Source organism: Nuphar pumila, chromosome 14 (genome assembly GCF_984573655.1).
Source record: "Nuphar pumila chromosome 14, dmNupPumi1.hap1.1, whole genome shotgun sequence".
In the NCBI taxonomy this organism is placed as follows: domain Eukaryota; kingdom Viridiplantae; phylum Streptophyta; class Magnoliopsida; order Nymphaeales; family Nymphaeaceae; genus Nuphar; species Nuphar pumila.
The window spans coordinates 36,497,888-36,525,345 of record NC_143262.1 but is presented as its reverse complement, the minus strand read 5'-3'; the positions used below and the strand labels follow the sequence as shown (position 1 = coordinate 36,525,345).

Sequence of the window (27,458 nt, the reverse complement as noted above, 5' to 3'; positions counted from 1 at the left end):
CATATTCTTGACTATATCCTTTTGCAACCAAGCGAGCTTTATACCTTTCAAGGGATCCATCACTTTTAGTTTTTACTTTGAAAACCCATCTGCACCCTATTGTTTTCTTGCCTTTAGGAAGATTTTGGAATTCCCAGGTTTTGGCTCTTCTCAGAGCCTCAAGTTCATTGTCCATGGCATTAATCCATTCAGGGCATTTACGTGCTTCTTCAAAATTTCTAGGTTCTATATAAGAGTGGATGGCACTAAGGCAGGCTCTATATCTTGGTGAGAAAGAGTCATAGGAAATGAACCTAGAAGGAGGCCTTCTACTTCTCTCAATTCTACGAGGGATCACTTCATTCTGAGAGGCACTGGAACTGGCATCATTATATCTGTCAAGAGCACTCCTAAAGTTGTTTTGATCTCTATGAGAGTAGGTGATAGGGTCTCTAGGTAATTCAATAGGTTGATGTGACGAATGAGACAAGGAGATGTTTTCCTCGGTTTCCAGTTCATTTGGGTTACCTTGATCTGACTCATTATCACTAGAATCATCATCCTTATTCAGTAAATTAAATAAAAAGGAGTAATCCATATTTTCATTATGGGGGTCACAACTTTCAAATCCACTAACATTTTCCAAAAAACTCACGTTCCTGGAAACATACAACTTATCACTTTTGATATCATAACAACGAAACCCCTTTTGGGTTTCAGAATAGCCAAGAAAGGCACAAGGAATGGCCTTTGGAGAAAGTTTGTCATTCTTATCAGTAAGAACAAAACACTTACACCCAAAGACCCTTAACCTACTATAATCAGGTTCCTCATCATACAGTTTTTCAAAAGGAGAAATTTTGTTTAAAATTTTCGATGGAAGTCGGTTTATGAGATAGACAGAGGTAAGAGCTGCCTCAGCCCAAAGATTTTTTGGAATGTTTTGAGAAATGAGCAAAGTCCTAGTTGTTTCAATGATGTGTCTGTGTTTTCGTTCGGCTAACCCATTTTGTTGAGGGGTTTTTGGACAGGATTTTTGGTGAAGAATTCCAAAATTTTCAAGATAACCCTTAAATTCATTTGAGAGGTATTCTCCTCCAGAGTCAGACCTAAAAATTTTTAAAGATCCATTGAATTGATTTGAAATCATCATGTGAAAATTTTTAAAGGTTGAAAAAACTTCATGTTTATGTTTAAGGAAATAGATCCAACAAAACCTAGTATAGTCATCCACAAAGATTACATAATATGAAAAACCTCCTTTAGACATTACCGGAGTCGGTCCCCATACATCGGAATGGACAATTTCAAATGGTTTTGTCGTAAACATGGATCTTTGAGGAAAGGGCAAACATTTCATTTTCCCAAGAATGCATTCATTACACAAAAAGTCACTTTTACAAAGATGTTTAACAAAAGGCAAGTACGAGATTTTAACAATATTGGGATGACCCAATCTCTTATGTCATACATGAATGTCTTTGTTTTGGACGACGTTGCAAAATTGACTCTTGGGAACTTGAAGAAAATCTACGTAGTAGAGGTCTCCTCTTCTAGAGCCTTCCCCAATCAATCTCCCGGACTGGCGATCCTGTATCCAACATTTATTAGAAGAAAATTTTATATCGCAACCATGGTCCGAGAGTTGGGAAACGGAAAGAAGATTTAGGTTAAGGTTTGGGATAAAACGAATTTTTGGAACAAAGAAGTCTTGTTTTTCAAAATTACCTATTCCTTTAATCTCAAGAGATGTACCGTCCGCGGTTGATACAAAGGATGGAAAAGCACTTTTAGAAAAATTTGAAAGAGTGCAATAACTAGGGGTCATGTGAAAGGATGCCCCGGAATCTAAAAGCCAAGATGTCTTACCGGGGGAAGAGGATGACATAGCGGCTCCGGAAGTTCCTCCCTTGAGAAGAGGTTGTAGGGCTTCCACGATTTGTTGAAGAGAAAGAGACTCACTTGATAAAGAGGGTCGTTCTTCAACTTGAGATGCCATAGCCATTGCAATCAATTTCTTCCATTTAGGACACAAGGGTTTGATATGTCCGGGTTCTTTACAATGATAGCAAGTTACTTTGCTATAGTCTCTTTTGCCATACCGATCATTTCCTCCTTGACCTTGATTCTTGAAATGAGGAGGTCTATAGGTCCTCATGTTATTTCCCGGTCTTGACACGGCATTAGCCATTTCACCATCTTCTTGAGTAGAAGAAGTAACAAGAATGCTAGGGTTATTTTTGCCAATCCCCATACGGGTTTCTTCACCACTTAGCTTGGTGATAACATCTTCGAGTGAGGGGGATGTGAAGGCGGAGAGAAGAGAGGACCGAACTTGTTCAAATTCGGGTCTAAGGCCATTTAAAAAATTAAAGAACCGGTCTTCTTCAAGTTGTTTGTGCCTTAATTCGATAGCCTCACCACTCCATTTAGGTTCAAGAATTGCGAGCTCGTCCCAAATAGAGGATAATTCGGCAAAGTACTCCCGAATGGTCATGTCATTTTGTTGGAGAGTCAAAGCCCTCTTTTGAAGAAAGTACTTGTGGGATAGATCTCTTGAGGTGTACATTTTCTCAAGATATACCCAAGCTTCGGAAGCCCTTTTAAATTTGATGATGTTGGCATTTATCTTGGTCTCAACGGATGAGAAAATCCAAGATAATATCTTGAAGTTCTTCATTTCCCAATCATCATGTTTCTTAGAATACTCTTCAAGGGCCTTTTGTCTTTCATCCCCTTCAAGAATCTTAATATCACCTCCTTCAACAATGGTAATTTTGGGTTCCGGTTCCGGTATGGATCCATAAACGTAACCCCAAAGCCCCTTTCCTTTAATATGGGCTTCCATATTACCGGCCCAAACATGATAGTTTGAGCCATTAAGCTTAAACCCAAGAGAGAAATGGGAGTCTTTTTCGCCCATTAGAGAGGAAAGAATGCAAGAGATAGTATGTACCTTAATTACTTTTTGCGTCTTTCTTGACAAAAGGAGCTCCTAAAATATTGCTCGAAGAAGATGATCCTCTTTGATTTCAAAAAAACTTGAAGGCACGCTTCCCGAGGAATGCAAAAGAAGGCGAGTCGCAATTCTTCTTCTTCAACGAGGCTCTGATACCATGTAAAAGTATCTTCAACAAGATACTTTAGTCGATAACACAACAACCTTAAGAATAAATGTGTGAACATACACACCCAAGAACACTTGTGCACAACAAACACAACACACCGAATCACAAATGTGCACTTGCACCCATAAGTTTCATAAACACTAAAGAGGTTGGGCTATAATCCCAAATCCCTTGAGAAAATACAAGAGGAGCTGCCCATATAAATAGGGCTTGGAGGAGGCCTTGGGAGGGGCTCCACATAGTCGTTGGAGCCCCTCCAACGGTCACATTTGTGACCGTTGGAGGGGTCCAACGACTAGTGGGTTGGGCCCCTCCCAATGCATGTACAATGCATTAAATGCAAAAAAACAAAGATACAAAAAGAAAAGGAAAAAAGAAAATACAAAAAACATATTCTTGAAAAAAGAATATGTGTAAAATTCCTAAACTACCCTTACTATGACTATATATATTTTATATATATAATTGGTAAATACATATACATATATTATATATATGTATATGTATTACCTTATATATATAAAATATATATACGAAATTACAAGTTTGATTACATAATTTAACAATATTTACCCCAATAACTTGCATGAGAAATGTTAGAACTTTAATAGTTGCAGTCGCTATTAGAAACTGAACACTTTACCAAATGGACATTAAAAAATAAATCTTTTAATGAGACTTTAACCAAAGAAATGTACATGAAGGCACCTCCTAGTTCAGACATTCGTGAATGTATGGTTCTTTGTTTATGTAAGGCCTTGTAATGGTTAAAATAGGTCCCAAAGGCTTCATATAACAACTTTAGTAATTTGATGTTAAATCTTGGTTTTAAACCATGTTTCCTTGAAAACTTTATTTGTTAAGAATTCTAATGCAGGGAATGTTATTTTGCTTATTTATGTCGATGATATGGTCATCATAGGAGACAAAAAAGTAGATAACATCAAAATAGTTCTTAAAGAAAGCTTTGAAATGATGTATTTAGGACATTTGAAAGTAGATAATGCAGTCTAAGTTTGCTATAGATATTATTGTTAGGTCAGGAATACCTAATGATAAAAGGGTGTGGACACTCCAGAAGTCACAAATATCAAGATGAGAGTAGATGATAGGGAACCATTAGAGAACCCCACATTGTATCGATATTAATTGGAGCTCTCACCTATCTATCCATTACCATAGTTAGATCTACAAAAAAAGTGGAAAATGTAAAAAAAGAGTTTTCTACTAGATTGCATGTACAAACAACTATAGAATATATACATATATAGAGAGAGAGAGAATGTGGTGGTCACATGGTGGTACACTCTTGTTTGATAGATCTAGCCTCTAACCATACATGTGTTTAGCATGGTTTATTTACTAAATTATAAGGTTTTATCATGTCTAATACACCATAAAATTCTACTTTTAAGATGGTGAAAATCAATGGCTCACAATTCATGAAAATAAGAGTGGTTTAAAATGGCATAAAATGTCGTATTAGAGTCAACATTAACACATGAAAATAATAAATAAAACATGTTAAACATGATCCAATGGTTAGATTTTGCTTTTGGAGATCAGATCTATGTCAATCATGTTGAATGAGTTATATTTTTTGTAAAGGCAATAGTTGTCCTTTTTTAACATTTGTGTAAAGTGGGCTTTATTTTTTTATAAGGGCATTTTGGTCACAACTTTAATACTTCCTAAATGATGTGTATAAGTTGAAAAAGATTGAATGAAAAATCAGCTTTTAAGTTGTACCCTAGTACTCTCTCTCCCTCTTTTCATTGACTTTTCTTCTTCTCTCTACATCGCTATTCTTCTCTTCTTTCTTTTACCTCATCAGCATCTCAAAGAAGCTCCAAGGGGACTAGAATGGTGACATGAGAAGAACCAACAGACAGTAAGAAATCAAGTGTGTACCACCATAGAAGTACCCAAATATATATAGGGGAAGAGAGGAGATGTATCTGGTGTGGATATGTGGACCATGTCAAGGAGTAGAATCTCACATATTCATGCATTTTCAAGTAGATCAAATTATATGGATGGGTTTATCATTGATTAATTTAGCATAAATTGTTATTTATATCTAGCAATTTAGAATAGAGGTTATTTTCCAGATAGCTGCATTTTGAGACAATTTGGATCAACCATATTTGTTAACATCCACCATATGCCATGGATGTTAAATACTGGATTTGGACATCAGGTTGTGTACCTGATGGGTAGTCGAGTACCCAATCTGAGATGGGCTGGGTTTCATCTGCCACGGCAGCCCGAAGCCTGATACATTCTGGGCTTGATCTGGGCCGAGTAGTAAACAGGTCGGGTTCCAGTAGCAATACAAGCTCGTCGCTGTTCAGCCCAACCTGTCTAGTACTCAGGTTTAAACGGCTTGATCTGACCCACCTGACAAGACTGGGTCTGGCTTTTGGTGGGTCAAGGATTGGGTTTGGCCTGTCAGGCCCTAATGGGCCTCGGTTTGGGAGAGCCCAATATCCACCCATAGTTAGCAAGACACTACCGTCCCCACCCCCCCTCCCCAGGACTCTCTCTCTCTTTCTCAGGCACACACACACATGCAAGTCCAGGCATACATAAACATGCATACAATAGTGAACAATTTGGAATTTTGATCCACAGAGGTGAAGAAAATAATACCTTCTTCTTTTATAGCAACCTGTAATGTGTCTAGAGTTATTATCCCATCTGTTAGAGGAAGTAATTCAAGCCGGATGGTGGCAGTGGATTGAGAGGGAACACATCTGAAACAACCACATAAAGGACAGCTCAGCAAAGCACATGAAGCCTCCATGATAATATCACTCAATCTCAAGTTGAAAAGGAAAAAGAAAAAAAAACAGATATCATCACCCTAGGGGAACTCTGCTCTGCAACCATAGGTGTGTACAAGAAAGACTTGCATCAGAAATAAATTCAGAAGAAACTTTATGTTGGTCAAGAGAAACTGATTTTTTTCCACCACCATTGCTGTCCAGCCTCTCTGAATATTCAGATACAGTTCTCTGAAAATTAGCATTATTTTCCTCCAAACCTCCTTTTCCTTTGAATTCTGTAAAGCCCATGAATGAACCCATGGGAGTCGATGGTGCAGAATTTAAGGATACCACCGAAGATGGTGAGGTGAATGAAGTTGGAGCAAGAACAGTTAATGTAAGATCTTCAGAAGTTAAATTTGATGCCTGGAGTGTCAACACCTGAAAAATTGGAGGTGCTATGTTGGTTAGACAGCTTGGTTGAGAAAAACTATTATTGCTTTAAAACCAACCTGGACAGGAAGTTGTGATAGGCCACCACTCAGCGCAACATTTTGTTTTGACATCTCTGATGCTACAGATATCATGAGATCCCTTGCTACTCGGGGTCGCCAACTGGTAGAGTGCTTGAAGAAGAGTTTTGATTCTATGATACTCGGATATTGCAAATTAATAAGTAAAAAGTTAATTTTTCAGTACTTTTTATGTTTTAAAAAGCTAAAAGCTTCTTGACTACCTGTGCAGTTACTTCGGCATGATACGATGACTGCATACTGATCAGCATCTGAACAAACCCCTTTTCCAGACAAATGTTGCATGCTTGATGATGTGCTGGAAGCATGACCATGAGATCCGTTCAAAAAATTTTCAGCATAACCATGAGGACTTTTCCATATTGATGGTGCCGGTTTTAAGATGAATGAATGTTCTTCACCTCTCCTGCCATAAGATGAACTAAATCAGTACTTAAGTAATAACATTTGGAAGTTGTAGTTAACAGACAAACAGATGGACATCTGGTTGAGACAGGCAGTAATCAAGTTGGAATTGCAAGAGCTTGCAGGGCTTAAAAGAAATCAGGAACAAACAACTCATTGAACTAATGTGCCAGTCTTTGGCACAAATCAATTGAGCTTGAGCATCCTCCATTTGACATGGAACCAGAAAAAACGGAAAGGGAAACAAAAACATGCTCGACTTGGTAATTTAGAAGAAAAAGGACAACTGAAACCATGTGCATCAAGGCTAGGGATGGGCATCAGGTGATGCAGCCATCGGGCCATGACTGGACCTTCCCATGTGGGCCAGGCTTTTGAGGCCTGGCCTGTACTGGACTGGGCTAAGGTCCATCTCATCATCCTGTCTATGATGCAGGACAGGCCAGAGTAGGTTCCGCCAGTTGTTGCCACATATTTACTAAGTTAATAAAACCTATGGGCAGAGAATGGCCTGGTGTGCCATTTTTCGTGGGCTGGACTTGATCAGAATGGAATCCATCCGATTTCAGGGAGGGCTGGCCCATTATATCAGAGAAAAAGAGAGAAGAAACAAAGAGGAGCATAAAGAGATTAGGATAGGGGTTCACCCAAGCTAGTTTATTCGATCTCAGCCAGAAAGTAACCAAGCTGAGCCTAAGTGATGCCTAAGCTTTTTATGAGTTTAGCATAAGTACACATAAAACTCAGCTAATATTATAGAAACCACTAGGACACTGCTTATTTCTAAAGATATTCCAAAAAAATTTGGGCCGAATCCACTTTAACATCAACGTATTTGATAAATAGAATGAACTCATCATCCTTAAAAAATGTATCTCCTTATGAAAAATTATTTGAAAGAACATCCGATTTAAAGAGGTTGTGAATTTTTGGTTGTAAGTGTTTTGTACTCTTACATAAAGAGATAAATTGTCTCTAAAAGCCATTGAATGTGTATTCATGGGTTACGAAGAAAACTAAAAAAGATTTAGATGTTTTGACTCTAAGAGAAACAAACTATATGTTTCTAAAGATGTAACCTTTTTGGAAAATAAAAATGGTTTTGAGAGAACCAAGGAAAACAAGGAAGTAGATTATACATTTTTATTTGACCACTTGCTACAAAAAAAGTTGACATTTTGTGATGATTCTTTGAATGATAACGGTGATAATACCTTGAATGATAATAAAAATGGTGATAAAAATATGCATTCAAATTATGAAAATCTTTGAATGATAACGGTGATAATACCTTGAATGATAATGAAAATGGTGACAATAATATGTATTCAAATGATGAAAACGTGGAATCACTTATAAGAAATGATGATATTGTTGATAAACCCATACAAATATATACCCGGCGTGAGCAAAGGAATCCTCTAAATGCTTTATAAAAATATTCACAAAATTCGACTTTAGAAGAACCCTCTTTTAGACGATCCAATTGTATATCTAACCCAAGGTTGTCAAACTCAGAAGCGGAAGCGGGAAACGATATGTGAAGCAGAAGCGAGAAGCGATGCATTTTAAAATGTATAAGAAGCGGGAAGCAAGGAATAAAAAAAGAAATATAATAATTGAATGTGAATCAAAATGAAACATAAATAAAAACTAAAATAAAAGTGACTAATATTAAATTTCATGATTTTTTAGTGTAAGAATTAAATTTTTAAGAAAATCTAAAAATTATGACTGCCAATTTAGAGAAAGCACATGGAAGTGAGTGAAAAGAGAGAGAAAACACAAAAAATATGAAAAGTTGAGTAAGAGAACATATACGAAGAATAGATGAAGTGTATGGAAAGCATAGGAGAAGCGTTGGGGAATCGAGGTTCTCATCAAGTTTCGGAAGCGAGGAGTATTGCACTTCCGAAGCGAGCTTCCCACCTATCTAAGAAGCTTTTAATAACTCTGATCTAACTCACCAAATAAGTTTGTATCTTATGACACATTTACATTATAGAACATGAACCATTGCATTATAATGAAGTCAAAATCTTCTACAATGGGTTGAAGCAATGAATATAGAAGGTAAAGCCCTTGAAAATGCTAAAACATGAAAAATAGCTTCATTACCCATAGGGAAGAAATCTATAGGATGTAGATGGATTTTTAAGGTTAAAACCAAGAGTAATGGGACTCTAGAAATATATAAAGCTAAGTTAGTGGTCAAAGGGTACTCTAAAAAATACGGCATTGACTATGAAAAAACTTTTGCCCCACTAGCTAGAATAACTAGTGTTAGGACACTCATAGCCATTGCATCTATTAAAAAATGGCACATATACCAATTAGATGTTAAAATGCTTTTCTGAATGGTGAATTAAATGAGGTTTACATGAATCCTCCGTGGGGGTTTTGTATTGAAAATGAAAAAATCCTTAAACTTAAGAAAGCTTTGTATTGAAAACGATAAATTTAGTAATTTTACGACTCATTTGAGTTTTACTTTCTGCTATAATGACACTACTTTTTTGTCAAAAGTACAGGTTCTAAAGTTGTTATTCTTCTACTTTATGTAGACGATATGATTATCACCGGAAGTGACAAACAGGGAGTTAGTGATATTAAAAATATTTAAAAAAAAAAAAATGATATGTCTGATTTAGGCTTTTTAAGATATTTTTTAGGTATTAAAGTTGTGTATTCTCCCAGAGAGTACATCCTTTCTCAAATGAAACTTGTTGATATTTATACTAAGTCTAGCATTACAGATGATAAGAAAGAAACCCCAAAAATGATTAATGCTAAATTAAGGCCGGAAGATGGGACTTTGCTTGAAGATCCTACACCTTACCACCACATATTTGGGTCACTCACTTGTCTATCACTCGGACAGACATAGCTCATGCAGTTCACTCAGTCAGCCAATTTCAGCATGCTCTGACCACTGTGCACATGGGTGTTGTCTTGAGAATTGATAGATATATCAAGAATACTATAACCAAGGGGGTTTTCTTATCCTCGTCTTCTTCATGAGATTTACATGCTTATACTGCTATTAATTGGGGTGGAAATCCCAATTATAGTCTTAACTACGAGTTTTTGTGTATTTTTAGGTGACTCTGATTTCATGGAGATGCAAGAAGCAACAAAAAATATCATTACCTTCAACTGAAGCTGAATATCGCGTAATGACCACGACAACAATGGAGCTTGTGTGGCTAAAAAGTCTTCTCAGTCAGTGATATGAGAGTAATCATCTCAATACCTTCGAAGAAATGTTGCGATAATAAGAGTGTAATCTACATTGCAAGCAACCACACCTTCCATGAGTGAACTAAACATATTGAGATGGATTGTCATTATGTGTGTGATAAGAATCTAAGAGGAACTATTACGTTGTCATATGTCACATCGGAGTATCAGCTTACGGATTTCTTCACCAAGGCTCTTCCTGGTTATTTTATTTTTCTCCTTAGCAAACTTTCGATCATTTCACCGTAAGTCTGAGGAGGGGTGTTAAAATATATGTATGTATGTATATATATATATATATATATATATTTTATATGTTCTCAGTTTTGTAATAGTTAATGCCCTATAGGGGCATTTTTGTCTTTTCACTTGTAATAATAAAAATTGTTTATTAGAAACAACTATTGTTTTAGTTTTATTATTTTTATTCCTTTTATTTTATTTTGTTTTGTAACCAGCCATTGGGGCTCCCACCCATAGAGTTGTTGGGGCCCCAACGGTCATTAATATGACTGTTGGGAGCTCCCCAACGACTCTACGTGGGGAGCTCCCAATGGCTACCCCTCTTTGTTTTGTGTATAAATAGGGGATGTGCCTCCCCTTATTGATCAATGCTCTTCAAAAGCATATTATGAATAAATAGCTTATTCTTTTACCTGTTTGTATAGCCCTTTGTTGGCTCTTTGTATTGTCTCATAGTGGACTTATGTTTATGAAACTTTGTGCTTGTATCTTGCCTTGTTTTGTCCACTTTTGAACTTTTATGTGCTTTTGCATATTTTCTTGTAATTTTGCATACTTCAATACATTATAATCAGATTTTGATCAAGATGCCAGTATCTATAGAAAGAAAATAATGTAAAAGATCATTTGCATCAGCACCATTATAATGGAATAACACAAAAGTAAATAAATGTCACTTATGGACTTACAAGAACACAAACAACAACAACAAAAACACTTATCAAGCCACACTACCCACACAAGGGTCAAAACAAATGTTCTTGTATTGAATGAAATTCTCTAAAGGATTAAAATATACATGGGCTTGAAGCCCTATTTATAATACATAAGAGGCAAAGGGAGCAGCCTGACAACGGTCACATTTGTAACCGTTGGGAGCAACTCCAACAGCTAGTTGGAGCTGCCCAATCACATCACTTCATTACATAAAACAAAAAATAAAAGAAATAAAAATACAGAGTCAAACCCTAATGGGCAGACGCCTATTATAATGTAAAATGACCAAAATTCCCTTGATGGGTATTAATATATATATATATATATATATATATATATATATTAGAGGGTTAATCTTAACACTCTCCCTCAAGCACACGGTGTAACAACCGAAAGTTTGCCAAGTAAGAAGTAAAACCTTGGAAACGGGAGCGCTTTAGTGAAAAAATTTGTCAGTTGATACTCAGATGGAACATAAGGCAACATGATGGTCTTCTTCAGAAATTCTTCACGAACGTAGTGGCAATCCATTTCAATGTGTTTGGTCCTTTCATAGAATGTATGATTGCTTGCAATGTATACTGCGCCCTTGTTATCACAACATAGTCTTGAGGGTTCTGCAATGTGAACTCCCAAATCCTCTAATAATTGCCTCAATCATACTAACTCAGACGCAGTTGTTGTCATGGCACGGTACTCTGCTTCAGTAGAAGAGAGTTATACCTTCTGTTGCTTCTTGCATCGCCATGAAATTAGAGAATCACTTAAAAAACATAGGAATCAGTGGTTGAGCGCCTATTACAGAGTTATCAGAAGTGCCTATATATTAGGGAAAGCGCGTTTTCCCAAGATGCGCTTCGAAAGCGCGAAATGCAGCGCTTTTGAAATGCACGGAGAAGTGCACAATTAAATCAGGAAGTGTGTTTCCCTTTAAAGGGAAACGTGTATCCCTTTAAAGGGAAATGTGTATCCCATTAAAGGGGTGATTTACTTGATGGATAAGTTTGCCCTTTTTTTAACCTTTTTTACCAAAAAAAATAAAGAAAAAGTTTTCTTAATAAAGGCAAAATGGAGATTTTAAAAAACTCGTGAAAAACAAAACTCGAAAGGGGGCTTTAGGGTTTTCTTTTTCACGCTTCATCTGACTCATCCTCCCTCTTGTAAGAAAGTGAAAATACACCACAAAAGATTTTTCTCAACAAGTTCTCACAAATACACCACAAGAACCTCTATGGTTCACGAAGAGAACTCACAAACAAATACAACCCAAAAAGGGTATAAAAACATAAAATAAATAAGTTTAATGGAGTGGGATAAAAACCCATACAAGAAGAATACTTTACAAGGGGAAATAGGAGGGATATATATAGGGAAGAGGAGAGGAGCATCAAGGGAGTCATTGAACTCCCAACGGCTCAATTAGAGTTGTTGGGAGTCCAACGACTCCCACGGGGCTGTACCTTTTTGACTAGTAAAAAAGGAGAGGCTCTAAATGTCCTAAAAGGAGACTGATTTAGTTCTTTCTACATATATTTCAACTAGAAAGAACTAAACTAAATACTAACTAAAAGAAAAGAAAAATACATGAGGCCATGTGCCTATGAGATTACATATGAGATTACATATTTTAACACCCCCCCCCCTCAAACTTACGGTTGGATAATCGAAAGTTTGCCTAAGAGAAAGTAAAATCTAGGAGCAGCGAGAGGCTTGGTAAAAAAGTCGGCCAACTGATATTCTGAAGCAATATAGGGAAGATTAATGGTGCCGCGCAAGAATTCCTCTTGAACATAATGACAATCCATCTCAATATGCTTGGTGCGTTCGTGAAATGTCCAATTGCTTGCAATATAAATAGAGCTCTTGTTGTCACAACACAGATTTGATGCTTTTGAACTTTCAACTCCCATATCGGAAAGAAGATGTCGAAGCCAGACTAATTCCATCGTGGTTGTAGTCATTGCCCTATATTCAGCTTTTATTGATAAAAATAAACCTCGAGAAATAGAATTTTTAATGTATCTAATAATGCGCAAAACTGCTCCCATATGAACAGAGGTCGGGGCATGTTGAAATTGATTGGTTGTATCAACAGCATATGCAATGTCAGGTCTTGGGATGGATAAATACGATAGAGCCCCGACAAGTCGTCTATAGGGAGTTGGATTCTCGAGTGGTTCCCCATCATCAATCTTCATTTTGACATTCGCAATTTCAGGGGTATCAACATGTCTCTCATTTGAAATACCTGACTTGACAACAATATCCAATGCAAATTTAGATTGAGTTAGCAAATACCCTCTAAGTGAGTAAGCAACTTTTATACCAAGAAAATATTTCAAGAAACCCAAATCACTCATTTCAAAGTGTGTTTTGAGAAAATTTTTAATGTCATATACTCCTTGTTTATCACTTCCGGTGATGATCATGTCGTCAACATAGAATAGAAGGATGATAATATCTGCATTAGAATTCTTAACAAATAAAGTTGTGTCAGTAAGACAAAAACGAAAACCAAAATCAAACATAACCTTACTAAACCTGTAATACCAAGCTTTTGGAGCTTATTTGAGACCATATAAAGCCTTGTTCAAACGGAGAATTTTCCCTTTAGGGACATTCATTCTTGGTGGTGGGTCCATATATACTTCTTCAGCTAAATTTTCATTTAGAAAAGCATTTTTGACATCCATTTGATAAATATGACATCATTTTATTGATGCAAGCGCTATTAAAATTCTAACAGTGGTCATTCTAGCTACTGGAGCAAAGGTCTCTTCATAGTCTATTCCATACTCTTGGGAGTATCCTTTTGCCACCAATCTGGCCTTGAATCTTTCAAGAGTGTCATCACTCTTAGTTTTCACCTTGTACACCCAGCAACACCCAATAGGTTTCTTGTTGTTTGAAGGATGGTCTTGAATGGATCAAGTATTTGCCGTTTCTAAGGCTTCTAATTCGACTTTCATAGCCTTGACCTATTCTGGTTTATTCTTGGCTATCTCATAACTAGGAGGTTCTTCATAAGAATGAATTAAGGCAATAAAAGTTTGATGTTTTGGTGAAAAAGGCTCATATGACAAACTTTTCAGGAACCCTCGAGATCCTAGTGGATTTCCTAGATAAAGTCACAGGTTCTTGTTCCCTTATGTATTTATCCATAACGCACTGTCTTTCTAAGTTTCCTCGTCTAGAGTATTGAATGCAATCTTGATTGTTGCTAACAAGATCAGTCACATCCGTCTGATCATCCAGATCAATTTCTCTTTCACTATCCCTTGGAACTAGATCCAACAAGAAGGAATATTCATCTATTTCAGTAGAGTTTTTGTTTTCAAAAAAACTTTCGTTTTCTAGAAAGGATACATTCCTTGAGACATATAAATTGTTATTTTTATGATCAAACACCTGTATCCTTTTTTATGACTTGCATATCCTAAAAATGCACAGGAGACAGCTCGGGGAGAGAATTTATCATTCCTATCTGTAAAAACAAAGCATTTGCACCCAAATACCCTCAATCTAGAATAATCAGGAGTTTCTTTGAAAAGTTTTTCAGTGGGAGAAATATTGTTTATCGAGGATGAGGGCATTCTATTAATAAGATAAACAGCAGTCAAAATTGCTTCGGCCCTAAAAATCTTAGGAACTTGATGTGTAATAAGTAACGATTTAGTTGTTTCTATAATATGTCTGTGTTTTCTCTCAGCTAACTCATTTTGTTGAGGGGTATAGGGGCAAGATTTTTGGTGTGAAATTCCATATGAGTTCAAATATTCTTTAAATTCAGCGGACAAAAAATCTCCCCCTGAATCAGTGCGAAATATTGAAATATTTTTTTTAAATTGATTTTTTACCATATTATGAAATATTTGAAAAAATGAGAACACTTCAGACTTGTGTTTGAGGAAGTAAATCCAAGTATATCGAGTAAAATCATCTACAAAAATGACATAATATAGAAAACCACCTTTTGAAATAATCGGTGCAGGACCCCAAACATTAGAATGTATTAATTCGAGTGGTCGAGTAGAAACAAAAGTTCTTTCTTGAAATGGTAGTCGTTTCATTTTTTCAAGAATACATTTTTCACAAGTAAAAGTTTCGAAATTACAAAATTTTTCCATGTTTGGAAAATACTGAAGCTTGGATATACAAGGATGACCAAATCTTTAGTGTAAAAAATTCAAGCCCAATTTTTGAACATTGCAGCATAATGTTTTCTTGGGTAATTCCAAAAAGTCCATGTAATACAATCCTCCTTCTTTATGGCCTTCCCCAATCAGCTTCCCTGACTGGTGATCCTGTACTTGACAATCATGAGAAGAGAAGGAAACATTACACCCATGATCAGTTAATTGTGAGACAGATAAGAGGTTTAGATTAAGCTTAGGGATATATCTAATTTTTGGAACACAAAAGCCTTTTGAGTTTTGAGAGTTATTTTCGAAATTCCCTATTTCTTTTATCTCAAGGGTTGATCCATCCCCAGTCAAAACATTCGATCCATTTGAGTTATAACAGTGTGACAGTAATTTTAAATTTGGTGTCATGTGAAAGGAAGCACCAGAGTCAAGAAGTCACAGGGGTTTACCTGGATCGGAGATGCCAACAGAAGAAACAACAGCTCCAGCAGAGGAAGAAGTTCCTTTAAGGAGAGGTTGTAGAGCCTCCACCAGCTGAGTTAGAGACATATTTTCAATCGATGTCTCATTGGATTCTCTCGTTGATTCCACGGTAGCTACCTTCTTTTCATAAGATTTTTTCAACTTTGGACAGTAAGTTTTAACGTGTCCTGGTTCATGACAGTAATAACAAATAACTTTTCTTCTTTCAAAATCGCCTCCTTGCCTTTCATTATTTGTCCTCCCAATATGTGGTGGTTTGTATGTGCAAATGTGGTTGTCGGGTCTTGATACAGCTAGAACTGTATCATCATCACTCTTGGCGACTCGTTTTTTGAGTCTATTTTCTTCCATACTTAGCTCTTCAACTGTATCTTCAATAGAGGGAACCTTTCCCCTATGTAGAAGAGCGGACTTGGTTGTTTCAAATTTGGGTCTCAACCTATTGATAAATTGAAAGAAATGCTCCGCATTTACTTGATTTTGGCGAAGCTCAATATCTTGTGGACAATGTCACTTTGGTTCAAGAAGAGCCAACTCTTCCCACAAGTCGGATAAGCTATTATAGTACTCTCTAATACTTTTCTCCCCTTGAACCATATTCCGAACTTTTTCTTGCAAATTACAAATGTGAGCAATATCTTTAAGATAATACATTCTCTTAAGATACTCTCATGCATCATTGGCGTGTTCAAATTTTGCGAGGCTTGGACACTTTTTTATATCCACACTAGAGATTAGCCAAGACATAATTTTGGCGTGACCCATTCTCCATTCTTTCCAATTTTTTTCATACGTGGAGATAGCCTTAATTTTTTCTACCTCCGAAAGAGGTACTTATTTACCTCCTTCTTTAGTGAGAGTTAGTTGAGGTTCCTCATCGGTTCCATCAACTAAGCCCCATAAACCTTTTCCCCAAATGAGATGCTTCATGGTAGAAGCCCAATGTTACATAATTTGAATCGTTGAGTTGTGACATTATCATTGTCATCCATTTTACAATCTTAAGAAAAAGAGGGGAAGAAGAAAAACAAGTAGGAAAGGTAATACTTTTACCACAAGGAACAAGAATAGGTAGCCTTCCAAGCTTTTCACGGTCACACACAATCAATTCTTCAAAGAGCCTTCACTTTCTTGAAAAAAAAGATTGAATGGCACGCTTCTCAATGCGCATCTACCAATGGCTCTGATACCATGTAAGAAAGTGAAAATACACCACAAAAGATATCTCTCAACAAGTTTTCACAAATACACCACAAGAACCTCTATGGTTCATGAAGAGAACTCACAAACAAATACAACCCAAAAAGGGTATAAAAACATAAAATAAATAAGTTTAATGGAGTGGGATAAAAACCCATACAAGAAGAATACTTTACAAGGGGAAATAGGAGGGATATATATAGGGAAGAGGAGAGGAGCCTCAAGGGAGTCATTGGACTCCCAACAGCTCAATCAGAGTTGATGGGACTCCAACGGCTCCCATGGGGCTGTACCTTTCTGACTAGTCAAAAGGGGAGGCTCTAAATGTCCTAAAAGGAGATTGATTTAGTTCTTTCTAGTTATATTTCAACTAGAAAGAACTAAACTAAATACTAACTAAAAGAAAAGAAAAATGCATTAGGCCATGTGCCTATGAGATTACACATATATGAGATTACATATTTTAACACCTCTCTCTCTCAAGATTTGGCCACCGACCGGTGACCTCCAGAACTTCTGATGACCTTCACCGACGTCCAACGACCTCCACCGACCGACAACCGACAATGAGGATCTTCAGGTACGTTACTCTCCTCTCACTCTCTCTGTCTCTCCATCTCACGACTCACGCTATCTCCCAAGGAATACCCACTCGGCCCAGGCAGTTAGGTTTGGGATTATTTGCATGCATGTATAGTGTATACCGAGGTTTTGATTATTCTGAATATTATGGACCTAATTTGTCTAACGTTACTAACCCCATTCCCATATCATATCAAGCATCATTTATTTGCACAAAATTTATTGACACAATTCTTTTGGCAATCTTAACTAGCATATCAAGTGCAAAATTATGTAGTATCTGTTAATTGTTAACATTGTTTGCTCGTGACATAGTATAGTCGACTTTTCCAAATTCTTCTTTACAGAAGTTATGATTGGCAGTAATATCCACAACCACTTAGCACTTTTACCATATATGCTCTTTGTCTAAGAGTCTATTCTGTCCGATTAAAGATTCTCAATATTCTGTGTATACCGAGGTTTTTATTTTTTCCATTTTGATTATTGCAAGTCCCATTTTGAATACTATGTATACTGTATACCGAGGATCTCATTATTAGGAGTTAGTTTTTTGTCATTTATGCAAGAGAACAATTCTCTCTGGTATATTTATGAGCTTGAATTCGCTAATTGAGCCTGAGATCATCATCCCTATTAAGCATGAATTCTTTGATATACCAAGCTTGGGCACACCCAGGCTCGGGCCGCTCGGCTCATTTACTCTATCAGAAGAGTGGGGCAACCTTAAACGAGCCGACTCCAACTGTCCAACTTGAGCCCGGGCATATCATATCCATTGTGCATCTCTAGTGGATACAACACATAATTTTCATATCATATAAGCAACACAATAAATGAATTGGAAGTCTAACAACCAAAAAAGCCAAAATTCAGCAAATGGATGATAATGGTTGATACTGATAGTATGTTGCAGCTAGTTGTTTAAAAATTTAAATAAATACCATTATTGCTAGAAACTGTCGACCAATATGAATTTTGTCTTTCTTTATTGTTATGTTGTCTTTCTTTAACATTTTTTCATAAATGCAAACTGTTGAAAGAACTTCCTTTCTTTTTTTCTTTTTCTTTTTCTTTTTAATTTTGTCTACTTCATCATAGTATATTATAGAATCATAGATCTTTCACCTCCTTGAATAATGCTTATTTTTTTGTTTTAGTAATTGGTAAATTATGAGTAATGATTTGTGTTCTTCACTCTCCATCCTTTGTTGTTAATAATAGCTTTTTTAAAGTGTTTTAGACTGATGCATATACTTTTATGATGCAGGTATATTTGCTTGTTCTTTGCTTCACGAATGACCACCACAAACTACGATCTCAACAATTATGATGGCGATGATGATTCTTTTTGCAATTTGGAGCATGAATCGTCTAGTGTTGTTGGGAATGACAATGCCAGAAAGGGCAAGGGGTTTGATTGTCCATATTAGTTTGAGGAAAAAAAAGAAAATTTTTTTGATGAGGAAGATAAAGAAGAATATGACTTAGATGACTACCATGATGAAGATGACCCAGAAAAAGAACCACCTAGCACGCATAAAACAAGAGTGCTATAGCGCCATGTATTGAAACAAAAGAGTGGGCAAGGAAAGCAAGGTAAAACCCAGGTTTTTATGTACAGGCACTGCAAAAATATTTATCATGGGTCATATACTCGAGTTTTTGCACATATCATGGAAGCGCCAAAGGGACAAAGTGTTGAGATTGTCTTTTGTCACATAGTTGCAAAAAATGCAGAATTGGCGAGAAAAATTAAGAGGTAAGTTCAACGAGTAGAAGTTTCATCAAGTGCATTTTAGTTGAAGAGATCAAAAATTGATAAACCGAAGCCTAGTAGTATAACTACATCTTCTAGTGGAAGCCGAAACACAATTGATAATCATGATACCTTTAAAAAGGTAGAAAAATACGATATAGATTATAAAATTATCAGGGTTTTTTGTGCAAATGGTATACCTTTCAATGTGCTTCGATCACCGTATTGGAAAGAGATGATATCTGCAGTTAGTAAAGTGCCTAGATATAAACCCCCATCATATGAAAAAGCTCGAACAACGTTGTTTGACAGTGAGAAAGAGTGTGTTTACATAGAGTTAAGTGAATTTCGAAAAAAGTTTGAGGAATTTGGAGTCTCCATTGTCACGTACGGTTGGACAATATAAAGAACACACACCTTATAAATATACTTGCATCAAATTGTTTTGGCTCGATGTTCTTATATGCAAGCGAATTTTCTAATGTGCAATAGTCAACTGTAAATATTGTCGAGTTTTTAAAGACAGGATTTAAAATTATGGGGCCTTCTGATGTGTAGCAAATTGCAAGTTAGATGGTGAAGAATTGAAACAAACATATAAGTATATTTTTTGGTCACCTTGTGTTGTGCACACACTTAATTTGATCTTAAAGGATTTGGCACATGAGTTTCATTGGTTGGGAAAGACATATTTGCAAACTAAAAAAATTGTGAAGTATATCACCAATCATTTGAAAGCATTAGCAATCTTTAGAAGTAATAAAAAATTGGAGCTAACAAAGACTAAAAAACAAGGTTTGCTTCACATTATACTACTCTTAAGCACTTACTTGATGTGAGGGAAAGCTTGAAGCTTACAGTCATGTCAGATAGATGGAGCGAGTAGAAGCAATCATGCACTGATGAGACTATGAAAATGAGGGTTGTTACAACATAAACAACTGTTCTTGATGAAGAATATTGAGATTCTGTTCGTTTAGCATTAATGATTACAAAACCCATCTACAAGATGATTAAATTTTATGATAAGAAAAGCCCTATAATTGGTGAAATGTATAAAGGCATGGACAACATGTTGGGAGAAATCAAAGACAATCTAAAAGGACAACCAGATTTGTATGAAAAGATTGATAAGATTGTCTCAAATAGATGGGATAGAATAAATGTGTCTCTCCATAATCTAGCCCACATGCTTACTCCAAAATATTACAAGTCAGAGTATCTCAAGATCCCAGCACCAAGAGGGGTCAAACGAGTTTCTCCTGGTAAAAAATTTATTTTATCTATTTAATAAAGTTTAAAGTTTAATGATTTAATTATTTTATTATTTTATTTGCATTTTCTTGTTACAGTTAAACATTTTTTTTTCTGCAAAAAAAAGGCCAATGATATCTTAGATGGTGCAATGCTCGCGCTTGAAGTCATATCGACTGCAAATGAATAACTCTCTACACTTTATAGGTCACAACTTGTGACTTTTGCATCAAGAAGTGGAAGATTTAGCTGGAATGCAGCAATAATGGATGCATTGAATCCTACAATGACGGTCCTTAATTGGTGGCATTTTTATGGTGGTGATACACCTGAGTTGAGAGCATTAGTCGTTAAGGTTTTATCTCAACCTATTAGCACATCTTCTGCAGAAAGAGTGTGGAGCATTTATAGCTATATTCATAATGTTAAAAGAAATAGGCTCAATGAAGATCGTGTTGATACCTTGGTGTATATTCATTCCAATCCTCGATTAATTGAAGGTACAATTAAAGTGTTGTACTTTTGTTTTATTATATTATAAAATATTTATCTATCATTGATTATTTGTTAGCATTCATATTTTATATTTTTGTTATAAAAAATATAACAATCGCTACAAAGAAGGACCTAGTCGAAAATGGGATATCAATCCGGAACTTTCTATCGTAGAAGAAAATACGTTGAGATTAGAGGACATGCGTTGGAGAGATTTGGATGATAGTGTACAACAATCAAGCACTATTTCTAAATCCAAAATCAAAGATGCACAACCAAGATCTCCATTGCCTCCGATAATCATACGTACAAATAAGGTTGAAGAGGATACAAATTAATCCAACTGAGCTAGTAGAACTAGTGCAGATATATAAAAGCGACCATCAGTTCTCCAAGGCAGGATTGATCGTTTCTTTAGCAGAAGACCTAGGCAAGGTTATAGTTTTAAGTTTAGAACTTTATAGCTTATAGTTTACAGTTCAGAACTTTATAACTAAAAAAATTTAACCATATCTCTATGTAATCTTTAAGTTTATTGATTTCTCATTTTTTATATTGTCGAGATCACAAGATTCACAACATCAAATAACAAGTCATTTGATTCTTTTGTTGAAAAGGTACACATTTTAATCAAATTTATTAGTTTTCTTAATAATGCATTGTTTACTAAATGCTTGCATGCAATTATTAAATGGTTGCAACGAGAATGTGAATTGTGATTTTTTCTTAAAGTATTATTTATTAAATGCTTGAAAGTTGCAACATTGAATTTGTTAGATAATTATAACATGTAATATTTATTGTCTTAGATACTCATATTTTATTTTGTCAATGATAACATAAATCTTATTTTTTGATAAATTAAAAATATATAATTACATTTTCGCTTTTCTTTCGATTCTTAATCGCTTCCCACTCGAATCCTAGGTCGCTTCCTTCTTCGCTTCCTAGGTCGCTTCCGAGATGCTTCTTGGTTCGCTTCCAAGTCGTCTTGCGCTTTTCGCTTCCTAAAATTTTAGAAGTGCATCGCTTCCCACTTCTGTTTCCCATATCGCTTCCTCGATTGGCAACTCTGGTTTATCATTCGCATTCCCCCCTCCCTAGTCAGAATCAGAATATGCAATAACTTCTAAGGAGAAAGGTGATGAAAAAAATAACCCATAATCAATAGAATTTTCAATATATCTAATAATTCTCATTTCAACACTTATATGTACTATAGTGGGAGCATACTGAAATTGACTAACAGAATAAATAGCACGAGAAATATCAGAACGAGTAATAGAGAGATAAGACAAAGCTTCAATCATTTGTCTATATAGAGTTGGATCCTTCAAAGGTTTTCCATCATCTTTCTTCATTTTTGCATTTGTGACGTTTAAAGTATCAACTCATTTTTCATTCGAAAGTCCTGACTGTTCTATGATCTCTGTTGCATACTTAGTTTGCGACAAAAAATAACCATAAGGTAAGTCATTTTTATTCCAAGAAAATGTCGTAAAAACCAAGATCTGTCATATCAAAGTTATCTTTCAGCACATTTTTTATATGATTAACTCTTTGCTTGTCACTTCATGTGATAATCATATCATCAACGTAAAGAAGTAATATTACAATTCCTGTAATAGAAGACTTAACAAACAATGCAGTGCCAGTATAACAAGATTTAAAGTGAAGTTGTGCCATCACACTATTAAACCAATCATACCAAGCCTTGGGAGCTTGCTTTAAACCATACAATGTTTTTCGTAATCGAAGAACTTTTTCATGTGCTAAACTTAAACCTGATGGAGGATCAATGTAAACTTCCTTATTGAAATTACCATTCAAAAAAGCATTTTTTACATTCATTTGAAAGATTGGCCATTTTTTAATTGATGTTATAGAAATAAGGGTTCTAACAGTGGTCATTGGAGCGACTGAAGCAAATGTCTCGTCATAGTCTATCCTATATTCTTGATTGTATTTTTTGGCTACTAACTTAGCTATATATCTTTCTAATATCTCATTACTTTTAGTTTTAATCTTATAAACCCATATATATCCTATAGTTTTCTTTCTTTTAGGTAATGTTCGAATTTTTCAAGTTTTTGCCTTTTATAAAGCTTACAATTCATCATTCATTGCCCTAATCCATTCTTGATGATTTTTAGCATCATGGTAAGACATGGTTCTGCGTATGATTTTATAGCCATTAAACATGCTTTATATTTGTGTTCAAAAGAATCATAGGATATAAATTTACTAGGAGCCTTTGAAATTCTTATGGATTTTCTAACACTAGGAGAATCTATATCTTGATTTTGAGAATCTATATCTTGATTTTGAGAATATATTTCTAAAGCACATGGTGGACAGTCTTCGATACGTCGAGTATAGGTTTGAATTTCATTATGAGATAAGCCTATACCATCAAGACCCTCATTCACATTCCCATGTGCATCACGAGTGTCCTCGTTGTCACTCCCATACACATTATGAATGTTATCACATCTTTCATGTTTATTGACAAGGTCAAGAAGAAATGAATAGTCACAATGCTCTTGGATTTTTTCTTTACCAAACCCATCTTCATTTTCAAGAAAAGTACCATTTCTTGAAACATATAATTTGTTCATTTTAGTGTCATAACATTATATCCCTTTTGATTTTCAGCATAGCCTAGAAAAACACAAAGAATTGCTTTGGGGAAAGTTTGTTGTTTTTGTTGGTAAGGACAAAACATTTACAACCAAACACCCTCAACCTTTTATAATCAGGAGATTTTTAAATAATTTTTCAATAGAAAAAATGTTTTCAATGTTTTTTTAAGACATTCTATTTATCAAATAAACCGCCATAAGAGCGGCTTCGAGCCAAAACATTTTTGGAACATTTCTTGATATAAGAAATGTTCTAGTGGTCTCAACAATATGTCTATGCTTCCTTTTGGCTAGGCCATTTTGTTGAGGAGTATAAGAACAAGATTTTTTATGAATAATCCCATGTAAGTCAAGAAAATTTTTGAACTTTTTTGACACAAATTCTCTTACGGAATCGGTTCCAAAGATTTTAATATTGGTTCTAAATTGAGTTTTTCTATAGCAATGAAATTTTTAAAACAATCAAATACTTCGGATTTGTGTTTGAGAAAACATATTCAAAAGTGTCTACTATAATCATCCACAAACACAACATAATAAGATACTCTTCCTTTGGATACAACCGGAACCGGTCCCCATACATCCGAATGTACCAACTCAAATAGATTTTTAGATATAAAATGTCTAGGCCCAAAGGGTAAAAAATTCATTTTACCAAAGATGTAATCTTGACAAACAAAATCTCTTTCTTTATAGCTTGTACGAAATGGAAACAAATGTAATTTGGACATACTAGGATGTCCTAGTCTTTTGTGCCAATTTTCTATATTTTTCTTTTCTACAAAATTACAAAAGGTATGTTTTAATAACTCAAGATTGTCCATAACATAGAGATTTCATCTTATATGGCCTCGCCCAATCGGCTTCCCGAACTGGAGATCCTGTATTAAACAATCATTAGATGAAAACAAAATTTTACAACAATTATTCGCAATTTGATAAACGAATAAGAAGTTTAAATTCAATTTTGGTACTACTCTAATATTTGGTACAAAGAAAGTTTGTTGTTTTTGAAAAACCCCAAAACTTTTAATTTTAAAGAAAGTTTCATTGGTGGTTGAAGCATAAGAATTATTTGGGTTAGTATGACATTCGGATAATATGGACTCATTTGGAGTCATATGGAAAGAAGCACCGAAGTCAAGGATCCAAGAAATCTTACCAGGGTCACCACTTGTGGGCACGGCCGCCCCCGAGAAGGAAGAAGCTTGATTTTTGAACATTGGTTGTAGTGTCTCCATGAGTTGTGCCAAAGATAATGAGCAGATGCATTTGGAGTCGTCTACACCATTTCTTTCAAAGGATGGCCCCATCAAAACCACCCTTTTATCATCTCTTTGTTCTTCCTTCTTTTGGAGCAAAAAGGCTTGATGTGTCCCGATTCATAGCAATGGTAAGATATTATTTTGCCACCCTTGTATTCATGATCACTTCTTTTATAACCTTAACTTCTTCCATAGTCATTGGAATTTCTTCCGTTCTCATTATTTTTTACAAAGTGAAGAGGTTTATAACTCCTAGTGTGATTTCCGGGCCTTGACATAGCAAGCACGGATTCTTCATCCTTTGAAGCGGATGGTTTTTTCAACCTATTTTCCTCCGTAATTAACTCTTCAAGAATTTCAACTATGGTATGTACACCTCATCTATGAAGAAAGGCCGACTTGGTCCCTTCAAATTCGGGTCTAAGCCCATTAACAAATTGATAGAAATGCTCTGTTCTAATTTGTTTGTCACGAAGTTCTACATCTTGAAGGCAATGTCATTTTGGCTCTAAAAGAGCCACATCCCAAAGAAGAGAGAGGACATTGTAATATTCCTTAATGCACATCTCTCCTTGGGTCATAGTTCTCACTTTATTTTGCACATTACATATGTAAGCAATATCCTTGAGATTATACATATCTTTAAGATACTTTCATGCATCACTAGCAAAGTCAAATTTTGTTAAGCTAGAGCACTTGTTGATGTCAACCTATGTCACATAGGTGCGGGTACGGATGCGGCAATGCGGCACTTTAAAAAAACTTGGGTGCGAGGGTGCGAGGGTGCGGGGGTGTTGGGAGGATATATATATATATATATATATTTTAACAGTTTTAAGTTAACATTGTGTATAAATACACAGTGTTAACTGAATCTACTTTTGGACATATAAATACATAAATGCAGACAAAAACACAGTGTTAACTTAAAACTGTTAAAATTTATATATATATATATATATATGTGTGTGTGTGTGTGTGGACTTGATTAGGGTTAACTGAATCTACTTTTGGATAGAAATGGACCTCAGTGTGGTTGACTTCACCTAACACAAAGGAAGTTGTGTTCAAGTGTCGCACCCACTTGGGTGCGGGTGCGACGCAGATATGATGCCCTGTTAGAAAAGTTCGTGTGACATAGATGTCAACAATATTGATGAGTCATCCAATTATCTTAGAATGACCCATCCTCCACTCTTTCCATTTTTTCTCATATTCGGTGATGGCCTTTGACATTTCTTCTCCTTGAATAGCCACTTTCCATTTTCAATTTTGGTAAGTATAAGTTTAGGCGCTCTTTCGGTACCATCAACCAAACCCCATAGACCATTTTCCCATATTTTATGTTTCACTATGGATGCCCACATCACATAGTTAGTATCATTGAGTTGCACGGGAATAGAGACGAACTTCTCTTTCATTCTCCATGTATATTAGAGGGCTCATCTTAACAACCATAACACATGAGGTGGCCGGGTTGGGTACCCGGCCCGAGTCGGGCCAGTCTTGGGCACCTAGTTGAAGATAAGGTCTGATAAAAGTCGGGCTCGGGCTTCAGTCTAAGCCTGAGTCTGGCTCTAATAGTCAACATTTTATGCATGCCTAAATCAAATATTAGATGGTCTTGAAAATTCCAAACCTGAACCCTAAGGGCCCTTCCATGTGCTGAATTGTGGGACCCTCTTTTTCCTTTTACAGGCAACGGAGGGTTTCCACTCCCTTCTCTTCAATATGGGGCTATTATCCTGGAGCTGCTCACTTTCATTCATGTATTATATGGAATAGGTAAAGTTTCTTTTCATAAATGCTTTGCATGGAAAAAGTAAAAAGTAAAGTTTCTTTTCGTAGATGCTTAGCAATGCAATTAATGCTCTGCCTCTCTCTCTCAAAGAATGAGAGACCACTTTTTACCATTTCAAGTATAAGTATCTTTTTACTTTTTAAGAGGAACATTAGACAAAGCAATATGTTTTTTTAGTCCAATATCGATGAAAGAGACCTTCCAATGCGTATAAAAAGAGGGTCCTCCCCTATTTTTTTTAAATCAAGAGACTCAGGTTGCCTACCCGATCCGACCTGAATTTTCGGTGGGTCGCGGGCTTGGTGAACAAATCCGAGCCCGAATGAAGTCAGGCTTTCAGCAGCTTGAAATTTTTTAGGGTCAGTTGGGCTCTTGTGGGCCGGGCGGGCCCGACCCGATAGCCACCACTAATAACACATTATAATTGTGAAACCAAGTGAGCTTACAAGTTGGACATTTACTCAAGAAACAAAGAACAAATGACCCAACATTACGATATCAGAGGGTTAGAAGAGGGTTTTCTGAGCTAAGCTCAACACACTAATGGAACAAGAGGAAAAGGAAATAGAAAAAGAGGAACGTGGTAAAAAGATTAGGAGCAAAAATGCAGTTATGGCCTTAAAGAAATATAAACAATAAAGATATCCAGATATATCACCAACCTGAGGGCAAGGTTTGGTAGTCTGTGCTCATCACCAGCCTCAATGCATGCAATCGGCAGAGATATTGGTGGCCTCCCTTTTGATGATTCCTCAAAGATTATATTTATAGAATCAACAAAAATCACAATATCTGAAACATATTCCGGAACAATGTTCT

The 27,458-nt window shown here is 35.8% G+C and overlaps 1 protein-coding gene across 2 annotated transcripts in view; it reads right to left on the bottom strand.

The window, feature by feature from the left end:
- Positions 1–27,458, bottom strand: part of LOC149816765 (uncharacterized) — a 188,422-nt gene that overhangs the window by 63,135 nt on the left and 97,829 nt on the right. For both annotated transcript variants that reach the window (XM_089988083.1, XM_089988082.1), the window contains exons 7-11: positions 27,302–27,456; positions 6,612–6,814; positions 6,388–6,521; positions 5,973–6,316; positions 5,760–5,863 (exon numbers count right to left, since the gene is read on the bottom strand). In XM_089988083.1, the coding sequence (XP_089844209.1) occupies positions 5,760–5,863; positions 5,973–6,316; positions 6,388–6,521; positions 6,612–6,814; positions 27,302–27,456 (940 nt within the window). The remainder of the gene's footprint in view (positions 1–5,759; positions 5,864–5,972; positions 6,317–6,387; positions 6,522–6,611; positions 6,815–27,301; positions 27,457–27,458) is intronic.